The sequence below is a fragment of the Camellia sinensis genome, unplaced genomic scaffold (genome assembly GCF_055761805.1).
Source record: "Camellia sinensis isolate YWXY unplaced genomic scaffold, ASM5576180v1 Unanchor2, whole genome shotgun sequence".
NCBI lineage: Eukaryota > Viridiplantae > Streptophyta > Magnoliopsida > Ericales > Theaceae > Camellia > Camellia sinensis.
Window position 1 is genome coordinate 19,682,840 of NW_028129079.1, and position 21,754 is coordinate 19,704,593.

The 21,754-nt window shown below is 39.3% G+C and overlaps 1 protein-coding gene across 18 annotated transcripts in view; it reads left to right on the forward strand.

Moving 5' to 3' along the window:
* Positions 1-21,754, forward strand: part of LOC114275733 (phototropin-2) — a 98,672-nt gene that overhangs the window by 39,248 nt on the left and 37,670 nt on the right. For all 18 annotated transcript variants that reach the window (XR_014358342.1, XR_014358341.1, XR_014358343.1 and 15 more), the window contains 4 exons: positions 9,741-9,800; positions 10,295-10,384; positions 11,108-11,184; positions 21,322-21,406. Coding sequence is in view for 9 of the 18 variants with exons in the window: in XM_082912078.1 (XP_082768204.1) it covers positions 9,741-9,800; positions 10,295-10,384; positions 11,108-11,184; positions 21,322-21,406 (312 nt within the window). In the remaining 9 variants the exon portion in view is untranslated. The remainder of the gene's footprint in view (positions 1-9,740; positions 9,801-10,294; positions 10,385-11,107; positions 11,185-21,321; positions 21,407-21,754) is intronic.

Genomic DNA, 21,754 nt, shown 5'->3' on the forward strand with positions numbered 1-21,754 from the left:
TACTTGGAGGAGTAAGAAACAGAATGTGGTTGCCAGGTCAAGCGCAGAAGCTGAGTTTAGAGCTATGGCACAAGGTGTGTGTGAACTTTTATGGATCAAATTATTGTTGCGTGATCTAGGTATTGATCAGACGAACTCCATGCGGTTATACTGTGATAATAAGGCCGCCATCAACATCGCTCACAATCCAGTTCAACATGACAGGACAAAACATGTTGAGATTGATCGCCACTTCATTAAGGAGAAACTCACTAGTGGTATCATTTGTACTCCCTTTGTCCAATCTGGTGAACAACTTGCTGACATTCTCACCAAGGGGATTGGGAATAAACCATTTCATGACATATTAGGCAAGCTGGGCATGAGAGATATCTTCGCACCAGCTTGAGGAGGAGTGTTAGCATATTATATTAAGTGTTAGCATATTATATTAGCCGAAAGGTTCACTAGGGTCTGTCTGTAATCATTTTATACACTCAGGGATAGCACTCAGGGATCATCTTGTAATTGCATTTCTTGTAAACCCTAAATCTTCATTTATAAATAGGGGGTGATATTCTATCATTCCTTAAGCTGGTTACCCAAGCTTCAATAAGGTCCTGAAAAAGACAATGATCAGGAAAAAAACGTTACGCTACAATTCAAATCTCGAGTAATGCGACTCAAAGATAAAAAATTAACACTAAAATTGAAAACATGGAGTACAGAGGATAAAGGAAAGGAAGAGGTGGCATGAATTAAACTTTTTCTTGACATAGCCGAAATAGTACCGTCAGCAATAAGCACTTTTTCGTGACCTGAGAAGGGTGTATACTCTGAGAACAAATTAGAGGAACCAGACATATGGTCGGAAGCACCAAAATCAATAATCCAAGGAACAATCTTATGAGATAGCACTACACTTGTAGAGGAAGCTAAGTTACCTGAGTTGGTAAAGGAAGAAGAGGATGCATCGGAGACAGTGGTAGAGGCTCGATAGTCTAGCAAGTGGCGAAGAGCAAGCAAACAACCCAAAAACATCAGCAGCTGGTGAGACAACAGGAGTTGAAGGGGGTGGTTCAACTGTGCCAGAAAGATGTGTCCGAGCATTGGTCCCTCGGCCTCTAGACTAGCTCAACCTAACTTCTCGAGAACCAGGACAATCTCCTCAGCCACTAGGAAGAGTCCCATAAAGCTTCCAACAAGTCTCTCGTATGTGTCTAGGTCTACGACAGTAGTCACAAAAAAAATTATCCTTCTTAGATGAAGGATGAGAACCACGAGGCACGTGCTCTCCATCTCAAGAAGGTGCAGAAATCAAAGCAGAATGATCAATGGTGGTAGAAAGAAGCATTACAGAGCAGGGACTCTCCTCCTTTTACACATAAGAGAAAGCTTCCTGGAGAGAAGAAAGCATGTCCATACCAAGTACTCTACTTCAAACCGGATCATATTCCACATTCAAGCCTTCCAAGAATTTGAAGACCCGCTCTTTCTCCACAAACTTCCTGTAACTAGCAGAATCCGTCGGACAGATAGACTTATAATCCTGAAGATGGTCAAGTCTCTTCCACCCATTGATAAGGAAGGTAAAGTACTGGAGAACAGTCATCTCATCCTGTACTGCCCTCTCAATGGACCAGCGTAACTCGAAAGTCTGGGAGAAATTCCCCTTCTGGAAGTAAGTAGTAGCCACTGCCTCCTAAATATCCTGTGCAGTGTCCATATATAGATAGCCCTCTCCAATCTCCGGAACCATAGAATGTATCAACCAACCCATAATTAGGGAGTTGGTCATCTCCCACTGATCATAACTAGGGTCTGTGGTGTTGGGTGCCTGTATCCTGCTATTAACATACCCCATATTCCCTCTGTTCTTCAAAAAAATAGTTAAACTCTGCGACCACGGTAGATAGTTCTGACGATTGAATAGAGAGGTGGTGATTTTAAGACTGGGGTTGGGGTTATCAGTCATAGTAGTAGGTATAATGGAACTCTCACTCTTAGGTGTCTGAGAAGTGGTGGATGATAACAAACTTGTGTATTGATTTATTGAATGATCAATCAAATGACTACAAATATAAAATCTAATAGAATCAAACCCTAACAACCTAAAGGACTAAATTATCCTTAATGAATAATATAAACTACAATAATTCTCCCCCCTCAAACTGAGGATGCGAGCGCAGAAAGTATCGAAAGTTTGCCAAGAAGAAAAAGAAAACAAGCAACAATGTGAGTCTTCGTAAAAAAATTGGCCAACTGAAGAGAGGAGGGAACAAAAGGAAGAGTAATAGTGCCAGGCTGAAGATGCTGTCTAACAAAGTGACAATCTATTTCAACATGCTTGTTCCGCTCATGGAAGACTAAATTATGGGCAATCTGGACAGCACTCTGATTATCACAATACAACGGCTCGGATCAGAAAGAGAGACACCCATATCAGAAAGAAGCCATCAAAGCCAAACGATCTTGGAAGTAGCATGAGCCATGGCACGATACTCAGCCTTAGTGGTGGAACGAGTAACAACAGACTGTTTCTTACTCTTCTAAGATATGAGAGAATCGCCGAGGAAAACATAAAGACTAGAAGTGGATTTGTGATAAGAGATGTCACCTCCCCAATCAGCGTCAGCATAGGCACGAAGAGTCAAGTCCGAAGAGGCAGATAACAGCAGACTTTGCAGCAAAGTGCCATGAAGGCAGCGCAGAGTACAGAGTAAGGCAGCCCAGTGTGTGGAACGAGGAATAGAAACAAACTGACTAAGAATATGCACAGCATAGGAGATATCCGGACGAGTAACGGTGAGATAAACATGGCACCCAACCAACTCGCGGTACAAAGTTGGATCCTCAAGAGGAACGTCATCAAAAGTAGAAAACTTAGCATGCAACTCAAGAGGGGTGTCGACAATTTTGTCATCAGTGAGATTGGCACGAGAAAGAATATCACGGGCATATTTAGGTCTGAGAGAGAAGATACCCAGTAGGAGAAGTAGCAACCTGAATACCAAGAAAATACCGAAGAGACCCCAAATCCTTCATCTCAAACTCCTGAAACAATTGATGCTTAACCTCCTCAATAGAACTATAATCAGAGCCAGTGATGATCATATCATTCACATATAATAGAAGGAGAACAAGGCCAACAGAAGTGCGCCGAACAAAGAGAGCACAATCATGATGACTAGGGTGAAAACCAAGTTGAAGTGCAACAGAGTGAAATCGCTCATACCAAGCACAAGGAGACTGCTTGAGACCATATAAAGCACGACGAAAATGACAAACAACACCAGAAGGGTAAGAGAGACCCGGTGGAGGGCGCATATACACTTCTTCAGCAAGATGCCCATTCAGAAAAGCATTTTTGACATCTAGTTGAAACAAGGGCTAGTAATGGGCAGCAGCAACAGAGATAAGAGTACGAACAGTAGTCATCTTGGCAACGGGGGCAAAAGTCTCATTGTAATCAATCCCATACTCCTGAGAAAAGCCTTGGGCAACCAAACGAGCTTTGTACCATTCCAAAGAACCATCAGAAAGACTTTTGACCTTATAGACCCATTTACAGCCTACAACATTCTTGCCAGCAAGTAATGGAACCAAATCCCAAGTCTGAGTGTTAGCCAAAGCAGTTAACTTATCATTCATGGCAACAATCTAATTGGGATCATGACAAGCTTCCTTGTAGGACTTGGGCTCAAAATAAGTATGAAGACAAGAAAGAAAAGACTGATAGGAAAGGGAAAAACGTGTATTACCAAAACCATACCAGTTTGGAGGATGATGGTCTCGCTTTGGAAAGCGATGTGTAGGAGGAGCGGGATTCAAAGAAACAGCTAGAGGGATAGTAGAGCTAGAGACAGGCTAGCTCGGAATTGCTTTGGGGCACTGGTAAACAAGAAGAGGAGTAGGGGAAGCGGGAGCTAGAGAGGAAATAGCTGGCGAGATATCAGAAGTGCTAGTAAGAGGCAAAGTAGAGACCTCAAGATCAGAAACAAACTCATTGGGAGAAACATCGGGAGGAAATGGGTCAATGTGAACCAATTCATCCTTGGTAATAGGGACAGGGATGGAAGGTAGTGTAGTAGGGTAGTTTTTCTAAAAAGGTGACATGCCTAGACACATATAGCTTTTTGGTGGCAGGATCATAGCACCGATAACCTTTCTGATTAATGCCATACCCTAAAAAGACACATAGGACATAACGAGAACTAAGCTTAGAGTGCTCTCGTTTAGGAAGGAGCACAAAGCATGCAGAACCGAAAATACGAAGAAGAGAATAATTGGGAGTAACACCAAAAAGATGCTCATACGGAGATGAGCCTGAGAGAAGAGGAGTAGGCATCTAATTGAGAAAATATGCAGCAGTGAGCACAGCTTCTCCCCAGAAAACAGACAGGACAAAAAACAAGAGCAACAAAGAGCGAGTTGTATCAAGGAGATGGTGATGTTCACGCTCAGCTCCACCATTTTGGGTAGGAGTGTCAGAATATGAAGACTGATGAATAGTGCCATGAGTAGCTAAAAACTCCTCAAACTTAGACAAGTAATACTCACTCCCCAAATCAGAACGGAGAACTTTAATGGTGGTGGAAAACTGAGTGCGAATAATGGAGTAAAAATTAGAATATATTTTGTAATAATCAGATTTTCGAGTCATCAAATAAACCCAGGTAAATCGACTGTAATCATCCACAAAAGACACATAATATTGCGAACCACCCTTGGTAACTATAAGGGAAGGACCCCAAACATTAGTATGAACCAATTGAAAATAAGAAGATGAAATAGAACTACTTTTATTAAATGGAAGAGCAGACATTTTAGCTAGTTTACAACCACGACACTCAGAAATATCATCAATGGTAAAATTGCGTAAATGTCCAAACCGAACTAATACCCTTAAACGATCACTTGACAGATGACCTAACCTAGAATGCCAAATATAAAATAAAGAAGACTTATTGTTTAAAAAAAACAGAAGACAATGCAGTAGAAAACATGCAAGCTGTCCAAGATATATAGTTCTCCAACTCTACGCCTGATCCCAATCTGCCTCTTGGATACCCGATCCTGCACAACACAATGAGAAGAAAAGAAAACAACATCAAAACCAGAATCAGATAATTGACTAATAGAAATAAGACTGAGTGAGAGGTGAGGCACATAAAATACTGGAAAAGAGACAAATGGAAAGAGGAAATAGAACGAATAGAGTGTACAGGCATAGAAGAACCATTAGTTGTAGCAATAGTGATAGAAGAAAAAGAGGAGACACAATTACTGAGGAGAGATGCAACAGGGGTCATATGATGTGAACAACCAAAATCAAAAATCCATGAAGTGTGGATATTACCTGAAGAGGATGACCAGATAAACCTGACCGAGTTGTAGTCATAGCAGAGGCTTGGGATGAAAGATTTGGATTAGCCACCATGAAAGACTTGAATTGCTCAAACATAGACTGCATATTGGAAGATGGACCATTCTGAGAAACTGGTATAGAAAAGGCGGCAGATGAGCGAGATCCCAAAGATGTCGGCTTAGAAAATGGTGGACCAAATGAACGACCCTTAGGCTGCAAAAGTTTAGGACAAGCATGTTTCCAATGGCCTTTTCTGATGACAGAAGTTGCACTCATCCATGGAAACCCAAGGCTTGGGTTTACCAGTAACCTGAAATAAAGGAGAAGGTGGGGTGGGCAAGAGCGGAGAAGTGGCAAAAACTGACTGGGAAGCAAGAGCACCATGAGCCACCTTAAACCAAGTTTCTTCCGCAATAAGCTCACGAACAACACCATCCACAGAAGGCAAGGGAGACCGATGAAGAATAGCTCCCCGAAATGGCTCAAGTTGATCATGAAGGGCCATAAGAAATTGAACAAGATGTTGCTTCTCCTGATACTTGGTATAACTGTCAAGTAACTGCAAATCTGACGGTTCCATCAAAGCAAGCTGATCCCAATAAGTATTCATCTCATTGTAGAACTCCTGAATTGACTTATCTTTCTAACTAGCACTGCGAATAAACATCTCAAGTTCATACTGTTTTGCAAAGTTAAACTCAAGGTACATAGTTTTCAAATAGTCCCAAACTTGTTTAGAAGTAGAATACTTGGAAAAATTCATTCCAATGGTAGTTTGAACTGAATTATGAAACCAAGTAAGAATTTGTGCATTTTCCTTATCCCATTTAGCAACATCGGCCTCAGTTTCTTGAGATTCCGTAGGTCTAATAGTCACACCAATCACATAGTTCCACATGCCTTTACCTAATATAAAATTTTTCATTACATGAGACCAATAAGAATAATTGGTACCATCTAACTTAGTGGTAATAGCTTGCAATTTGTCATCAGCCATAGTGCTATAATTAAGCAACACAATAAAACTAAAGCAGAGTGACTAACGAAAGTTGCTATTGCTATAATTATAGAATCAATTAGGTCAAACTTATAATAACCTTATCACCACAAATATCAATCAGAGAGAACCAAGGCACAACACAGAGAGATAGAGAGAGAGAGTGAACCTAAAACCAGAAGTCGATACTTTGATCGTGTGAACTAGAGGAAGAGACAGAGAGATCACCAATCTGAGTCACACAGAGGAATTAGAGAGCTTTGATCGAACCAGATGAGGGGTCGAAACAAGTTGAAGAGCACTCGGTTGTGTGAGACATGCAACCTAGGGCTCCGATACAACCTAGAGAGCGGAACCAGCAACCAGGAAGAGCGTAGTGCTTCGAAGTGCGACGAAAAGAACAGAGATCACAGAGAACCCCAGCGAAGGCCTTGCAAAGAGAGAGAAAGGGGCTACGATGGTCGATGATGGCCTGCGAAAGGTATGCTAACATTTGGGTCGTGGCTCTGATACCATGATAACAAACTTGTGTATTGATTTATTGAATGATCAATCAAATGAGTACAAATATATAATCTAATAGAATCAAATCCTAACAACCTAAAGGACTAAACTATCCTTAATGAATAATATAAACTATAATAATTCACAGTGGACACACTGGGGGAATCTTCCATGGATACTCTACTACCTAATCCTCAACAAAACTAGTGCCAATCACAAACCTGGAAGATGGTGGAGGAATAGTAAGCACTATGATCACTAAAAAATCATACAAAAATTAAGAACTCCTTTTTTTTTCCTCTTTTTTTTTTTTTTTTTTAGGTTGAAAACATTACGCCAGAGAGAAACTGGGTAGAAGCTAGGGGAAAATAAAACAGACACTGCTAGACTATATACAAAATAAAAATAAAACTTGTTAGATAAACCAATCAATACTTAGCCAGAACCAAAGCTCTCCACCACCTTAGCAAGAGTCGACAGGCATCAGGGAAGCTGCAACTGAAGCTGAAACCGACAGAGGAGATATTGGTTGGGCAAAAGAGCTGCCAATTGGTCTTGGGAGGCTTTCGACAGTAGTCAACTAGGCCTGGGTGGCCTTCGGCAGTAGTCGACTAGGCCTGGGTGGCCTTTGGCTGCTGTCGTGGCCCCTAAACTGGATGGGTGGTTGTGTGGTGACTGTGTGGTGATATATGGGTTTAGGTTTGTGGCTTTGATACCAAGAAAAATATTTTAGAGAAGAGAAAGTGATAGGGATTAAGAGAGACCTCATCGCCTTTTATATTAAGAATAAATCATAATTACAGGAGTGCCATAAGGCATGAATTATGGGCCAGCTCATTACAACCCATTTAGAATAAAATATGTGAATATAATTTCCTATTCTAACATTATGCTTATTATGGTTTTTTGAATCTTTAATTTATTCAATTCCTTAACTGAAGGGATTTGATTGTATCTTCCATTTCTATATATATGGTGTATCACGTATGCAAGAGTATCAAGTTGAGTGAATGAAAGATGTAGCCCTTTAGGGCTTTATGTGTGTGGATGTAGGCCAATATTGGCCCAACCAGGTTAAACCTTTGTGTTCTTACTTTTCTCTTTTCTGTCTCTATTATCTCTCTATATTCAATCTTATTGCCTTATTATAAAATTCAACTTGGTATTAGAGCTTACTGAACCCTAGGCATGTTTCTTTATAGAGAACTCTCTCACTCCACATTTTTTGTTATCAAAGTGTTTTTCCCTCTTCCTTGAGTTGACCACTAGTTTGTTGATGTGGTAAGCAAACTTCATGATTTTTACTTATGCCAGTGGGTTCGGTAGCATTATTTTGTGATACGCCGAGTTTTCTAGCTACTTCTTTACCCTTTTAGGGTCCCTATGCTGATATGGTAAGTACATATTTGGTTCTTTTTTATTTTTGGGCTACTATTGTGTTCGGTAGTATTCTTTGTGGGATGCCGTTTTTCGGCCTTTTTGTTTGTGGTGATTTGCTGTTACTTTGGCGTTGTTGCTTTCTCTCTCTCGGTTGATTTCTCTTATTGCCATCATAATGGATTCAATGCACGCTTCTCTGTTCCAAGATGTTGATTCCTTGCTATGTTCATTGAAGGGAGTTATTACAATTGTTGTTGTCTTTCGGCAACTTCATTGTAGTTGTTTGTAATGATCGTACTATTTTCAAATTCAATTTGGATACTTTACTTCAACCTTTCTGTATTCCAACTTGAGTGGGAGTGTTGGAGATAAGATTATATTGTCAAGGATATCAGAAGATATGGAAGATATTAGAATATATAGAGATCCATGATTTGTGCTTATTATGGTTTTTTGTATCTTTGATTTATTTCAATTTCTTAACTAAATGGATTTGATTGTAACTCCCACTCTATATATACGGTGTATCATGTAAATAAGAGTATCAAGTTGAGTGAATACCTCTTTAGGGCTTTGTGTGTGTGGATGTAAGTCAATATTGGCCGAACCACGTTAAACCTTTGTGTTCTTACTTTAGTTTTTTTTGCCTCTATTATCTCTTTATATTTAACCTTATTGCCTTATTACAAAATTCAACTCTTTAGAGATTTTATCATGAAAGAAAGGGAATCCAACTCTATTCAGGAGAACAACCATGCTAATGTAAGCCTACTGTGTCACAGTCATACCCAAGTTCGAAGAAATGATACCACAATAAGCATTCTACATATATCAAGAACTATATATTTGTGCATTAAAGATTTATGAGGCTGGATAACATTCTTAGGGAAAACCCCACTGCACCCCCAAATAAGGCTTAGATCAATCCCCAAAGATCTCTAGCCACAAGAAAATGAATGAGAAGGTGGTTAACTGATTTCCCATCTTGCTTACACGTGCAACACCAAGTTAGCACTATGTGCCATCGATGAATCAATTATCAATGGTGAGAATCCTTCCATAGGCTTCTGTCCACTCAAAACATCCCACCTTAGATGGAGCTTTAGGGGGCCAAATCTTGATCCATGAGGAAGATGAATTACCCGTGTAAAAGGATTTCACATAGAAGTTATCGATTGAAGACTCCACTCGATGGCATTTACCACCATATATATGTGTATATATATTTCGAAGTACGTGAGGTCCCTTCCTATTTGTGCCCACACAATTTGGTAATAAAACAATTAAAAGGGCCTCAATACTGACTTCTTGAGGAAGCTGACTTGGTAGTAAATCTTTGCTTGTCTCCTCTTCATATTATCATAGCTTCATCCTAAATCTTCTTTTCAATTTTAACATCCCGGGGAGCTATTGCCAGAAATCAATATTTGATCTTGTTCCATGAACAAGCCATGTTCTGTAGGAATCAGAATTGAATCTAATATTGGTACTTTACCACACTTATTTTTCCAGGTCAAAGCTACTGCAGAAAACGTTGATGAGGCTGTTCGAGAACTTCCTGATGCCAACTTGGTAAGGTACTCCTTTTGCTCTGTGTTTGGACTGACAGCTGATGTCTATAACACCATGGCTCCCTTTTTCCTAACTTTTGCCGTTTCTCTTTAGAGATAGTCATGGTCTTCTTACCAGGTTGACAACAATGTTGCATAAAGATGTTACAAGTACATAAATATTGCATTTACATAAGGCTTTTTTTTTCATCATTTTGTTATTGAATACAATTGTCACAAATAATTTTCAGTATGCTTCTTTGACATATTTAAAAGAATTTAACAAATTTTAGATTTTTCATGCAACTACTGACAACTGTTTATGGATTATGATGTGCCAAATTGACACCATCTACATTCTTTAAATTTATTTTTCTGATGGCTAGAGGGTTTTTTAACGCTTTATTCCCTTGATAGTCTTCTAAGGTATTCTGTCATGTAGGATGAGTCTTGCTATTATTTTAACAAGTATGTTGAATTATGGTTGATGTGACCTTTATATTGTGCCACTTTCAGAGACCAGAAGCTTTGTGGGCTATTCATTCTCGACCGGTCTACCCAAGGCCTCATAAAAGGGATAGTGCTTCATGGGCAGCCATACAAAAGGTACAATTTTGAAGTTGACATCCATTGTATCATATTTCGATCTACTAGATATTGAACTCCTCTAATATGGCTAAACAAAAGAATTTTTAAGAAGGCCTTCCGGAATTTAAGTTGAATGGAGTACATTAGGCTTTGTTTGGATTTTGTACTAGGCTTACATCAATGTTTTTATTACTTCATGAAAGTATTTGATCAGCTAAATTTTATTTGTTTGAATAGTATGGTTGATATTTGTTACTTTTTTTGGAGAATTACTTTTCAGGTTGATCTTGCTTCTAAGAATGTTATGACAGTATTTTATATGAAAATGACAGAATTTCCATATCATTGTCTATGTAATGTAGAACCAAAACAAGGAAGAAATTGGGGATCTCAATCCTTGACAAATATTCTCAATAAGTAATTTTCATCAAAGTCTAGTTTAAACCATTTCATAAAAGCCATATATATATATATATGCATAAGCACTATCTAGTTAGGCTACATGTCTTACTGTCTTTTGACAGATGCTTGCATTACTAGAAGGTTTGAGTATTATAATCATAGCATCTGATGAAAGGAGTGGTTTTAAAGTATTTTGGATCTATAAGATCAATGGTTGCATTTTTTATTATTATCTGAAATGTCCAAATTTGTTGTTCATTTATTAAGGTATGCATAATTATGCTACTTACAATTGTCTCCTCCTCTAGTAGCTATATTTAATTTTCTTTGAGTTTGTAGATCACTGCAACTGGTGAAAAAATTGGGCTAAATCATTTCAATCCTATCAGACCTCTGGGTTGTGGAGATACAGGCAGGTAATGAATTTGACACTTTTATAGCTTGCAATTGGCATTATATGGTGACATTGCTGCTGTCAGTCTAAACTTTGATACATTATTTTTACTGTAGTAGCTCATAACCTTTCCTGAAGTGACATTTAAAATTTTGTTTTTTAAATCCCTGATAGTGACATTTACTCTTTTTTTTTGAATTTATGTAATAGTAAGAGAAGCCCTTTTATCGCACTCTTGTATTTATATTAATACTAGGGGAATGCAAGGAGATACATGGCACATTCTTATAAGGGGATTCCCTTTTCTTTTTCCTTTCTTTTAATCTTTAGAGCTAGACAATTGTGTAACATGTAATTTAGTAGCTTTTATTTTTCTTTCATCATGTACTTGGCGAACTTCTTGTCTGCCTTGTTCTCTTTTGTATCTCTATCTTATTTTATTTTTTAATAAAATTTTCTTTGTTGCTATTTAAAGACAAAAAACAAAATAACAAAAGGGTGATTACTAGATTTGATTGGACCCTGGATGTGTTTATTTGAGAGAAAACTAACTTAGAGAATGATTAGACAATCACCCCCTATTATATTGATAATAGGTAGCTTACAATGGAAACCTTGGAGGCACAAATAAGGAAATAACAGCTAATAGAATAAGAAAGTCCTAAGGCACTAATTAAGGAATCAAAATACAATCTAGATAATGAAACAAATAATAGAATGATCCTAGCATATATTCTAACACTCCCCTCAAGCTGGTGCAAAGATATCTCTCATGCCCAGTTTGCCAAGAATATCATGAAATGGTTTACTGCCAACTCCCTTGGTGAGAATATCTGCAAGTTGTTCACCAAACTTCACAAATGAAGTACATATTGTGCCACTAGTGAGCTTCTCTTTGATGAAGTGACAATCAATTTCAAGATGCTTTGTCCAGTCATGTTGAACAGGATTGTGAGCTATGTTGATGGCAACCTTATTATCACAATATAGCTGCATGGAGTCTTTTTGGTCAATTCCCAAATCATGCAATAACTACTTGATCCACAAGAGCTCACACGCACCTTGTGCCATAGCTCTAAACTCAGCTTCTGCACTAGACCTGGCAACCACATTCTATTTCTTACTTCTCCAAGTAACCAAATTGCCTCCAACAAAAGTACAATACCTTGAAGTAGACCTCATATCAATTACTGATCCTGCCCAATCAGCATCCATATAAGCTTCCACACTAAGATAATCATGTTTAGAAAAATAAAGACCTTTTCCAGGAGAAGATTTCAATTATTTCAAAATTCTCATAACTGCTGCCAAGTGTATTTCATGAGGAGCATGCATAAACTAGCTAACCACACTAACAGCAATAGCAATATCATGACGTGAACGGGCTAAGTAAATAAGCTTACTAACTAGTGTTAAAATCCACCTACTCTCCACCTACTTCACCCACTTAAACCTACTCCACTAAACCTAACCCACTACACCACTACCACCTCACCTACTCCACTAAACCTAACCCACTACACCACTACCACCTCACCTACTCCACTAAACCTAACCCACTACACCACTACCACCTCCACTTCACCTACTCCTTACCTACTACACACTCACCCTCTTCTATATATAGGAATCATGAATCATTGTAATAGACATCAATATATCAATCAATAATAATACATACAATTTATTCTCTCTCTTTCTCTATACATTATTTCTTACATGGTATCAGAGCTGGTTTAAAACCTAGTATTTTCGCTTCCCCGGCGGGCGGCAACCTCACCTTAGCCGCCCGCCGGACCTCAACCTATTCCGCTGATAAAATCAACAAAGATTTGTGCAACTGTAGTCATGTGTGAGGCTGATGGAGAAGAATTCTTCACCTCATATGACGAGACAGTCTGGAACTGGAAACACTGCAACATTCTGCTCTGGAATTCTGCAGCAGCTAGATTATAGCTTGGTTGAGTGCCAAGCTTTGGTTCTTCCACCCACTCTTGAACTTGCCCAGCAAAGTGTGAAGGTTCATGCTTGTGTTGGAGGGACTAGTGTGCGCGAAGATCAGCGCATTCTCTCCAGTGGGGTTCATGTTGTTGTTGGTACTCCTGGTCGTGTGTTTGACATGTTGCGGAGACAATCACTTCGCCCTGTTTACATCAAAATGTTTGTCTTGGATGAAGCTGATGAAATGCTGTCACGAGGTTTTTAAAAATCAGATCTATGATATTTTCCAGTTGCTGCCACCCAAAATCCAGGTTGGGGTGTTCTCAGTTGCTGCCACCCAAAATCCAGGTTGGGGTGTTCTCTGCCACAATGCCACCAGAGGCTCTTGAAATCACCAGGAAATTCATGAATAAGCCTGGAAAGAGAAAAAGCTCATGCTAGGATTTGCGAAGTGATTCGCTGCAGGAATTTTGGCTTTGGATGAAACCCTTACCATACTCCACTCATTCTCTCCAACTGTTCTAACTTTTTATTTTTATTATTATTATTATTATATCAAATAATCAATGCACTCATGTTCCCCACTAACAGTGTCCACTTTTGACCCAAACCATTTTCAATCCATCATTTCTCCTTCACCTTTTGCACGCCACTCACCGACTCTCTCTCCACTTTATCACATGGGTTTGTCCCTCTCTCTCCTCCATTTGATTTCAAAAATCACTTATTTTTATTTATTTTTTCCAAGTCACTTTTCCTCTTTTTTAAATACCCCACTTTATTTTGAAACAATCGCACTGATGTTTTTCATATAATCCATCTATAAATATTTTTTATCTATTTTCTTTCTCCCTTGTTTTCTTTCATTTTATTTTTTATTTTTTCAACAAAACACTCCCAAAACAAAAACAAAAAAAAAAAAAAAAAAAAACAACATTTTACAAACTTGTCATTTCTTCATGCCGGGGATCAACCCCGATCAGCATTTTACACCATAAAAAAAAATAAAAATAAAAATAAAAATAAAAAAAACACAAAACAAAACAAAACACAACCAACACAAATCGGAACAGTGGGATTTTTCTTCTCGCCTATTCCGCCGGTCTTTTCTTCTTGCCACCGTCTTGGGCGGCCCTTGCCGGTGTTGCCTCCGTGTTTCCCACTCCACTGGGCATGATCACTACTCCCTGCTCCTCCACTGCAGCATATGGCGGCCCTCCAAATCGGAACATAAAACTGGCCTTCCGCTTCAGCTCCTTGTTTTCCGCCTTTAGCACACTTATCTCTGCTCGCGCATCCTTATACATGCGTTGGAGCAGAGCCAGTTGGGCGTTTAACTGCTGCACCTCATTTGTCCTACTCTGCAGCCGGTTCGACAAATTTGTAACCGCAGTCATGGTTTCCACACATGACTTCAAGGTATACTGATTGGCCTCCACATCCGACTGCACCGCTATTTTTTGCTCCACCGACCGCATCGGAAAGTTCAACGGAGCAAAACCAGAGGTGTTTGGTTGAGGTTCACTGGCCACCGCACCAGTTATTTCTCTTGTGGACTCATTCAGTTCTGGAAAGAGCGTAAGTAGCCCACGGGAAGAGGAGGCCATGTTCTGGTTAGCTGGACGGGAAGAAGAGGCCATGTTATGGGTTGCTGAGTGTTTCAGAGAAGGGTTGGTTACAGAGTGTTTCAGACTGCAAAGGTTCAGAGGTTTCAGACTGGTTTGTTATGCTTCCCAACCTCAGCCTCCGCTTCGATTTATAAAGACCCTGACGAAGCGGCAGACACGCGCATCATGCGCCGCTCGACGCTCGCCGACAATATGGGCGCGCCTTTTGATGGCACGCCTTTTGATGAATTGGGCACGCCTTTTGATGGCACGCCTTTTGAAAGATTGGGCACACCTTTTGAGGGTGCAACTTTTACGACGGTCCGACATGACCCTATAAACTGTCCCGACATTGATTCCGGTTAGCTCCTTTATGGGTCCGACAAGACTCTGTAAACTGTCCCGACATTGATTCCGGTTAGCTCCTTCAAGGGTCCGACAAGACTCTGTAAACTGTCCCGACATTGATTCCGGTTAGCTCCTTTATGGGTCCGACAAGACTCTGTAAACTGTCCCGACATTGATTCCGGTTAGTTTCTACAAGGGTCCAGCAAGACTCCGTAAACTGTCACAACAACTGTCACCACATTGTCTGCTATAACGATCCGACATGACCCCATAAACTGTCTTCTACATCGGTCTGACACCGCCATCCAGTGTCCTCTACACCGTTATGACACCACCATACAGTGTCCTCTACATGGTTATGACACCCCCATACAGTGTCCTCTACAATGTTATGACACCACCATCCAGTGTCTTCACCAATGGTCTGACACGACCATACAGTGTCTCTTATCCTCTTTTATTTTTATGTATTTTCTTGTTTTGTTACTCTCTCCAAACTCAAGTTGGTTAGTTCCTATCCCCCTTGAGTTTGCGGGGGGCTGTTAAAATCCACCTACTCTCCACCTACTTCACCCACTTAAACCTACTCCACTAAACCTAACCCACTACACCACTACCACCTCACCTACTCCACTAAACCTAACCCACTACACCACTACCACCTCCACTTCACCTACTCCTTACCTACTACACACTCACCCTCTTCTATATATAGGAATCATGAATCATTGTAATAGACATCAATATATCAATCAATAATAATACATACAATTTATTCTCTCTCTTTCTCTATACATTATTTCTTACAACTAGTCTCTGATAACTTCCCCTATCAATGGCTGCTCCCCCACTGTCATCACAAAGTTTCTTATTAGGTTCCAGTGGTGTGTCATAGGCTTTACTTCCAAGCATCCATGTTTCCTTCAACAAGTCAAGGACATATTTTCTCTAATAGATGAAAATCCCATCTTTGGATCTAGCCACTTCAATCCCCAGATAGTACTTCAGGTTCCCCAAGTCTTTGATTTCAAACTCACTGGCCAAATACGTCTTCAACAAAGGGATTTCCTCAACATCATCTCCTGTAAGTACTCTGTCATCCACATATACAATGAGAGCTATAATCATACCATGAGAGGAATGTTTAACAAACAGAGTATGATCGCCTAACTCTATTTGAAGCCATATTTTAGAATTGCCTGAATGAATCTCTCAAACCAAGCCCTAGGGGACTGTTTGAGACCATTTAATGACTTTCGAAGTCGACACACCTTACCCTTAGTTTGAAGAGTTTCAAAGCCAGGAGGAATGTCCATATACACCTCCTCTTTTAGGTCACCATGTAGGAAAGCATTTTTCACATCAAACTAATGAAGTGGCCAGTCCAGATTAGCTGCCAGAGAAAGAAGTATTCTAGCTGAATTCATCTTTACAACAGGAGCAAATGTCTCTTGGTAGTCCACTCCATAGGTCTGAGTGAAACCCTTTGCCACAAGTCGAGCCTTATACCCGCTTAATTGAACCATCTGCCTTGTGCTTCATAGTATACACTCATTTGCATCCCACAGTTCGTTTGCCCCTAGGTAACTCAGTCAAATCCCAAGTGCCATTCTTATGAAGTGCTTTCATTTCTTCCACCGTGGCCAGTTTCCACTCAGGAATGGTAAGAGTATCCTGAAAATGACTAGGTATGCTAACAGAGGAATTTTTTGACACAAAGGCTTTATATGAAGAGGACAAATGCGAATAAGACACAAAGTTAGAAATAGAATGATGAGTACAAGATCTCACACCTTTTCTTTTAGCAATAGGGATATCAAGATCAGTAGGCTCAGACTCAGAGGTAGTAATATCAGTAGTTTCAGGGTTACCTAGACCTTCATCAAGAGAAGGAGACGACAGTGATTAATCAGAAATGGTCTCTTGTATCCAAGTAACTTTCTGTCTTTCTTTATCCCTGATATAAACTTGCCCTTCTCTGTTCTTGGCAACATCAAATTCTGCATTGCTAGTAGTAGATATCACTGGAGGTAGTACTAGGCCAGGAACAATAGGAGCAATAACAGGTACCACTAGTGGCAGTATTAGGTCAGAAATAACAGAACCAACAGGACTCTCTTCACTTCAAGACTCTCCCTGAAGAGATGACTGGGACACTGGACAGGACAAGAAGTAGGATTGAGACTTAAAGGTAACATCCATGGATACAAACTATTTACGAAAGGAAGGGTAATAACACTTGTACCCCTTTTGAATAGGAGAGTAACCTAAGAACACACACTTGAGGGAACAAGGATCTAACTTACCCTGAGAAGGAGAATGATTGTGAACAAAACACACACAGCCAAAGGTTGTTTGAGGAATGAAAAACAGAGGCTCAGAACCTAAAAGAACTTGAAGAGGTGCCCTTTTTTGTAAGACTTGTGTAGGAAGACGGTTAATGAGATATGTAGAAGTGAGAACAGCCTCAGCCCAATAGGCCTAAGGTACACCTATAGAAAAACACATATAGTGGGTTATATCAAGGAGATGACAACTCTTGCACTCGGTAACCCCATTCTATTAAGGGGTGTCAATGCAAAATGTTTGATAGATAATGCCATGAGTAAAAAAATATTTTGCCAATCCAGAATCAATGTACTCACCCCCATTATCAGAACGCACTATTTTGACAACCGTCCCAAATTGGGCACTAACCATCTTATGAAAGTTTTGAAACACAGAAAAAACATCACTTTTTTCTTTCATGAGGTACACCCAAGTAGCATGAGAGCAATCATCTATAAAAGTAACAAACCATCGATGACCTTTCATTGACATCACATGAGAGGGACCCCAAACATCTGAATGAATTAAAGAAAAAAAAGAACTGAACTTTTATTATTACTGGAAGTAAAAGAGGCTCGATGTTGTTTGCCAAGTTGGTAGGACTCACAATGAAATTCAAAGACTTTATTTTTAATAAAAACAGAAGAAAATAAATGTCTAAGTAATAAAAATGATGGATGTCCTAGATGTCGATGCCACAACTATAAATCTTCCTTGGTGGATGGAGTTGAGATGGAATGATAAGCCTGCTGGTCAGACTGATTGAGGATATAGAGACCATTTTCTGTTCTACCACTACCAATCGTCTTCTTTGTGATAAAGTCCTGAAAAAGACAAGAATCAGGAAAAAAAATTACACTACAATTCAAATCTCTAGTAAGACGACTCAATGACAATAGGTTAATGGAAAAATTAAGAAGTTGTAAAATAGAAGACAAAAGTAAATAAGGGGTGGCACGGATTAAACCTTTCCCGAAGACAGAAGAAATAGTACCATCAACAATCTAAACTTTATCCTGACCAGAGGCTAGTGTATAGTCTAAGAAGAGATCAAAGACCCAGACATATAATCTGAGGCACCAGAATCAATAATCCATGGGAAGGCCTTATGGGATAAGAAAGCACTACAAGATGAGGCTAAGTTACCTGAATGGGAAAACGAAGAAGAAGTAGAAGATGCACCTGGAGGAACAGGAGACCGGCGATCAAGCAGATTGTGCATAGCATCTTCAAACTCAAAAGATGACATACCAGAGACCATATCAGAAGTCTGTATAATCGAAGTTGAATCATGCGTCTCTACAGCACTAGACTAATGAGCACAAGAGTGAGATCCATGTCCTTTCGACTGACTAGAATGCCTGCCTCTATGACCAGAGCGATCTCCTCGACCCCTTGATGGAGTCCCATGAAGCTTCCAACAAGTCTCATGGGTATTCCCCGACCATCGACAATAATCACAGAACAACGGAAGGATAAGAAAAAGGAAATGACCAACTAGCCCCGTCCCGAGAAGGTGCAGAAAGTAATGCTGAGCGGTCTATAGAAGTTGGTGGTAACATAGCAGAACGACGACTTTCTTCATTCTGGATATAAGCAAAAGGCCTCCTAAAGTGATGAAAGAACATCCATGCCAAGGACACGACTCTAGATCTGGTCAAACTCCACATTGAGGCCTTCTAGGAACTTGAAGACTCTCTCCTAGGCAAGAAAATTCTGGTAACCAACTGAGTCGACTGTGCAAACAGGCTTGTAATCCAGAAGATGATTTAGACGTTTCCAACCATTAGTCAAAAAGGTGAAATATTGAAGAACTGTCTGCTCTCCTTGTACTGAGCCCTCAATAGACAAATGACTGAGAAAAATTTCCCTTCTGGGAATATGTAGCAGCTACTGCCTCCCAAACATCTTGGACAGTCTCCATGGATAAATAACCTTCACCAATCTTAGGGACCATGGAATGAATGAGTCACCCTATCATCAAAGAGTTGGTAATCTCCCATTGATCATAGCCAGGATCAGAAATATCTGGTGCTTGAACTCTGCTATCAACATATCCCATCTTCCCCCTACTCTTCAGAAAAAGTGTTACTAAGACCATGCAGCCACAAAACAGATAGGTGGTGATTTTGAGGCTGGGGTTTAGGTTCTCAGAAGTAGTAGTAATAACTGGATTGGGACTCTCCCCTTTAGATGGGTGAGAAGTAGTGGATTCACTAGATGGGTCAGCCATGTTTATGCTACTATCTTAACCAAAAAACACAGCACTAATCACAATAATGAAAAGAGGGAATGGGATGGACAAGTAATCTCAAATACAAACCACTATGGGAGCATAACACTTAGATTAATGGGGCCATTTACCACCCCAAAGAATAAATAAAATGATTAAAAAAAAAAAGGTGAAATTTCAATCAAAATGACAGTCTTGGGTTCAAGCACAATGAAAAAACACAGTAGTAATAAAGAGGATGAACCAAGGAGTGTTATTAGGATATATGATGTGGAGAAACACTTAGATGTTATCACAGAGAGTTCAAAACACATAGGAGAAGGCCAGAGGGAAGTCCAAAGCACCTACCAAACTATGGAAGAAGCCTGAAGATACCCAGATAGGTGTTGATTTGAGCTAAAAAACCCTAGGATGGGTGTCGGCTGGTCTGAAATCACCCAGTGAAGAGTCAGAAGAGCTTAATAGGCCCTGAACAGCAGCTGGAGGTCTTTTGCTAAAGCCAACAGGGTTTGGAACAGGTTGGGTAGTGACGGGTGGTGGTCGGATGGTGTATTGATGGTGGCTGGTGGCTGTGTGGGTGACAGGTTTAGGGTTTTGGCTCTGGTACCATGTTTATTTGAGAGAAAACTAACTTAGAGAATGATTAGACAATCACCCTCTTTTATATTGTTAATAGGTAGCTTACAATGGAAACGTTGGAGGCACAAATAAGGAAATAACAGAATAAGGAAATAACAGCTAATAGAATAAGAAAGTCCTAAGGCACTAATTAAGGAATCAAAATATAATCTAAATAAGGAAACAAATAATAGAATGATCCTAACATATATTCTAACAGGATGACAGGATTTGTGTTTGTGATCAACCTTCATATAGCAAGTAGTACATGTTAGAATTTACTATCACCTACCACCATCCTAATAAGAATTTATGTATTATTGATTGATATATAGATGTGTTGTGTTTACAAGGATTCCTATATAATAGGAATCCTTGTAAACACAACACATCTATATATCAATCAATAATACATAAATTCTTACAGTACATATTATGGTAGCCCTACTCTTTGTTAGACCAAGTAGGTATCTACTGTGTTATATTTGAATAGAAAAACTGGAAATGGTAAACGGAGCTGCAGTAAGTTTTATCTTTTATGTTGTAGATCCCCAAATTGTGATGTTGTGGCACTAAAATTTTAATACTCTAACAATAGATTTTATTTTAGGTCTTTTTTAAACAATATTGATAGCTTAAACTTAAAAAGTTCAGCAATAATGCTGGAGGTCTTCATTTTATCACTTCAATCTAACCTTCGGGTTATGAGACATGTATGTTTTACAATACATTCAATTGTTGTCAAAACTTAAACAACAACAAGTCTTGTTTCATAATTTACTGGTAGTCAGTCGTTGAATTGTTCACAGATAGAACTTTCAGTATCTCTCCTGCCACGATCCTTAGACTGTTCAACTTTTCATTTCATTTTTGCTTCCAATTAATTGATCTCTTTCATCTTGAAGCAAAACTAGTTCAGTGTTTGCTAAATCTAAAAAATGGTGGCTTAAATGGCATGGAAACTAATGTTCACAAATTCTTCCCTCCTTGCAAAGCATGTTCATATTTCTAAGCATTTATGCCTCTTTGAATTTGTGGAATTACCTTCTCTCCTATTTAATCATATTGTTGGTGTTGATTGCAGCGTTCATTTGGTGGAATTGAAAGGTACTGGTGAACTTTATGCTATGAAGGCAATGGACAAGTCTGTAATGCTGACTCGTAACAAGGTCTGATGTTAAAGAGAGCCATAACTCTGTGACTCAGAATATGTAGCATAGTTTGTTCTATGTGAGATCATTGATGTTTACCTGATTGCATTTGAACTACATAACTAGCAAATGTCTGCCATGAAGGTTTCTACTGTTCTTGTTAACTTTTTGTCTTTGTAATGTGTTCAATCTGAGTAGCTGTATTATGACAGTTACGTTTCTTGAGAAAAGAGGATCTTGATCTGCAAAATATGCACTTGAGTAACTTATAACTATCATGCACTACCAAGTCTCAAGTTATAGTAGAAGTTAGATAAGTCCTCGAGTCTCCCTGTAAAGTATTGATGGTCAATTGCTCCATTTTGC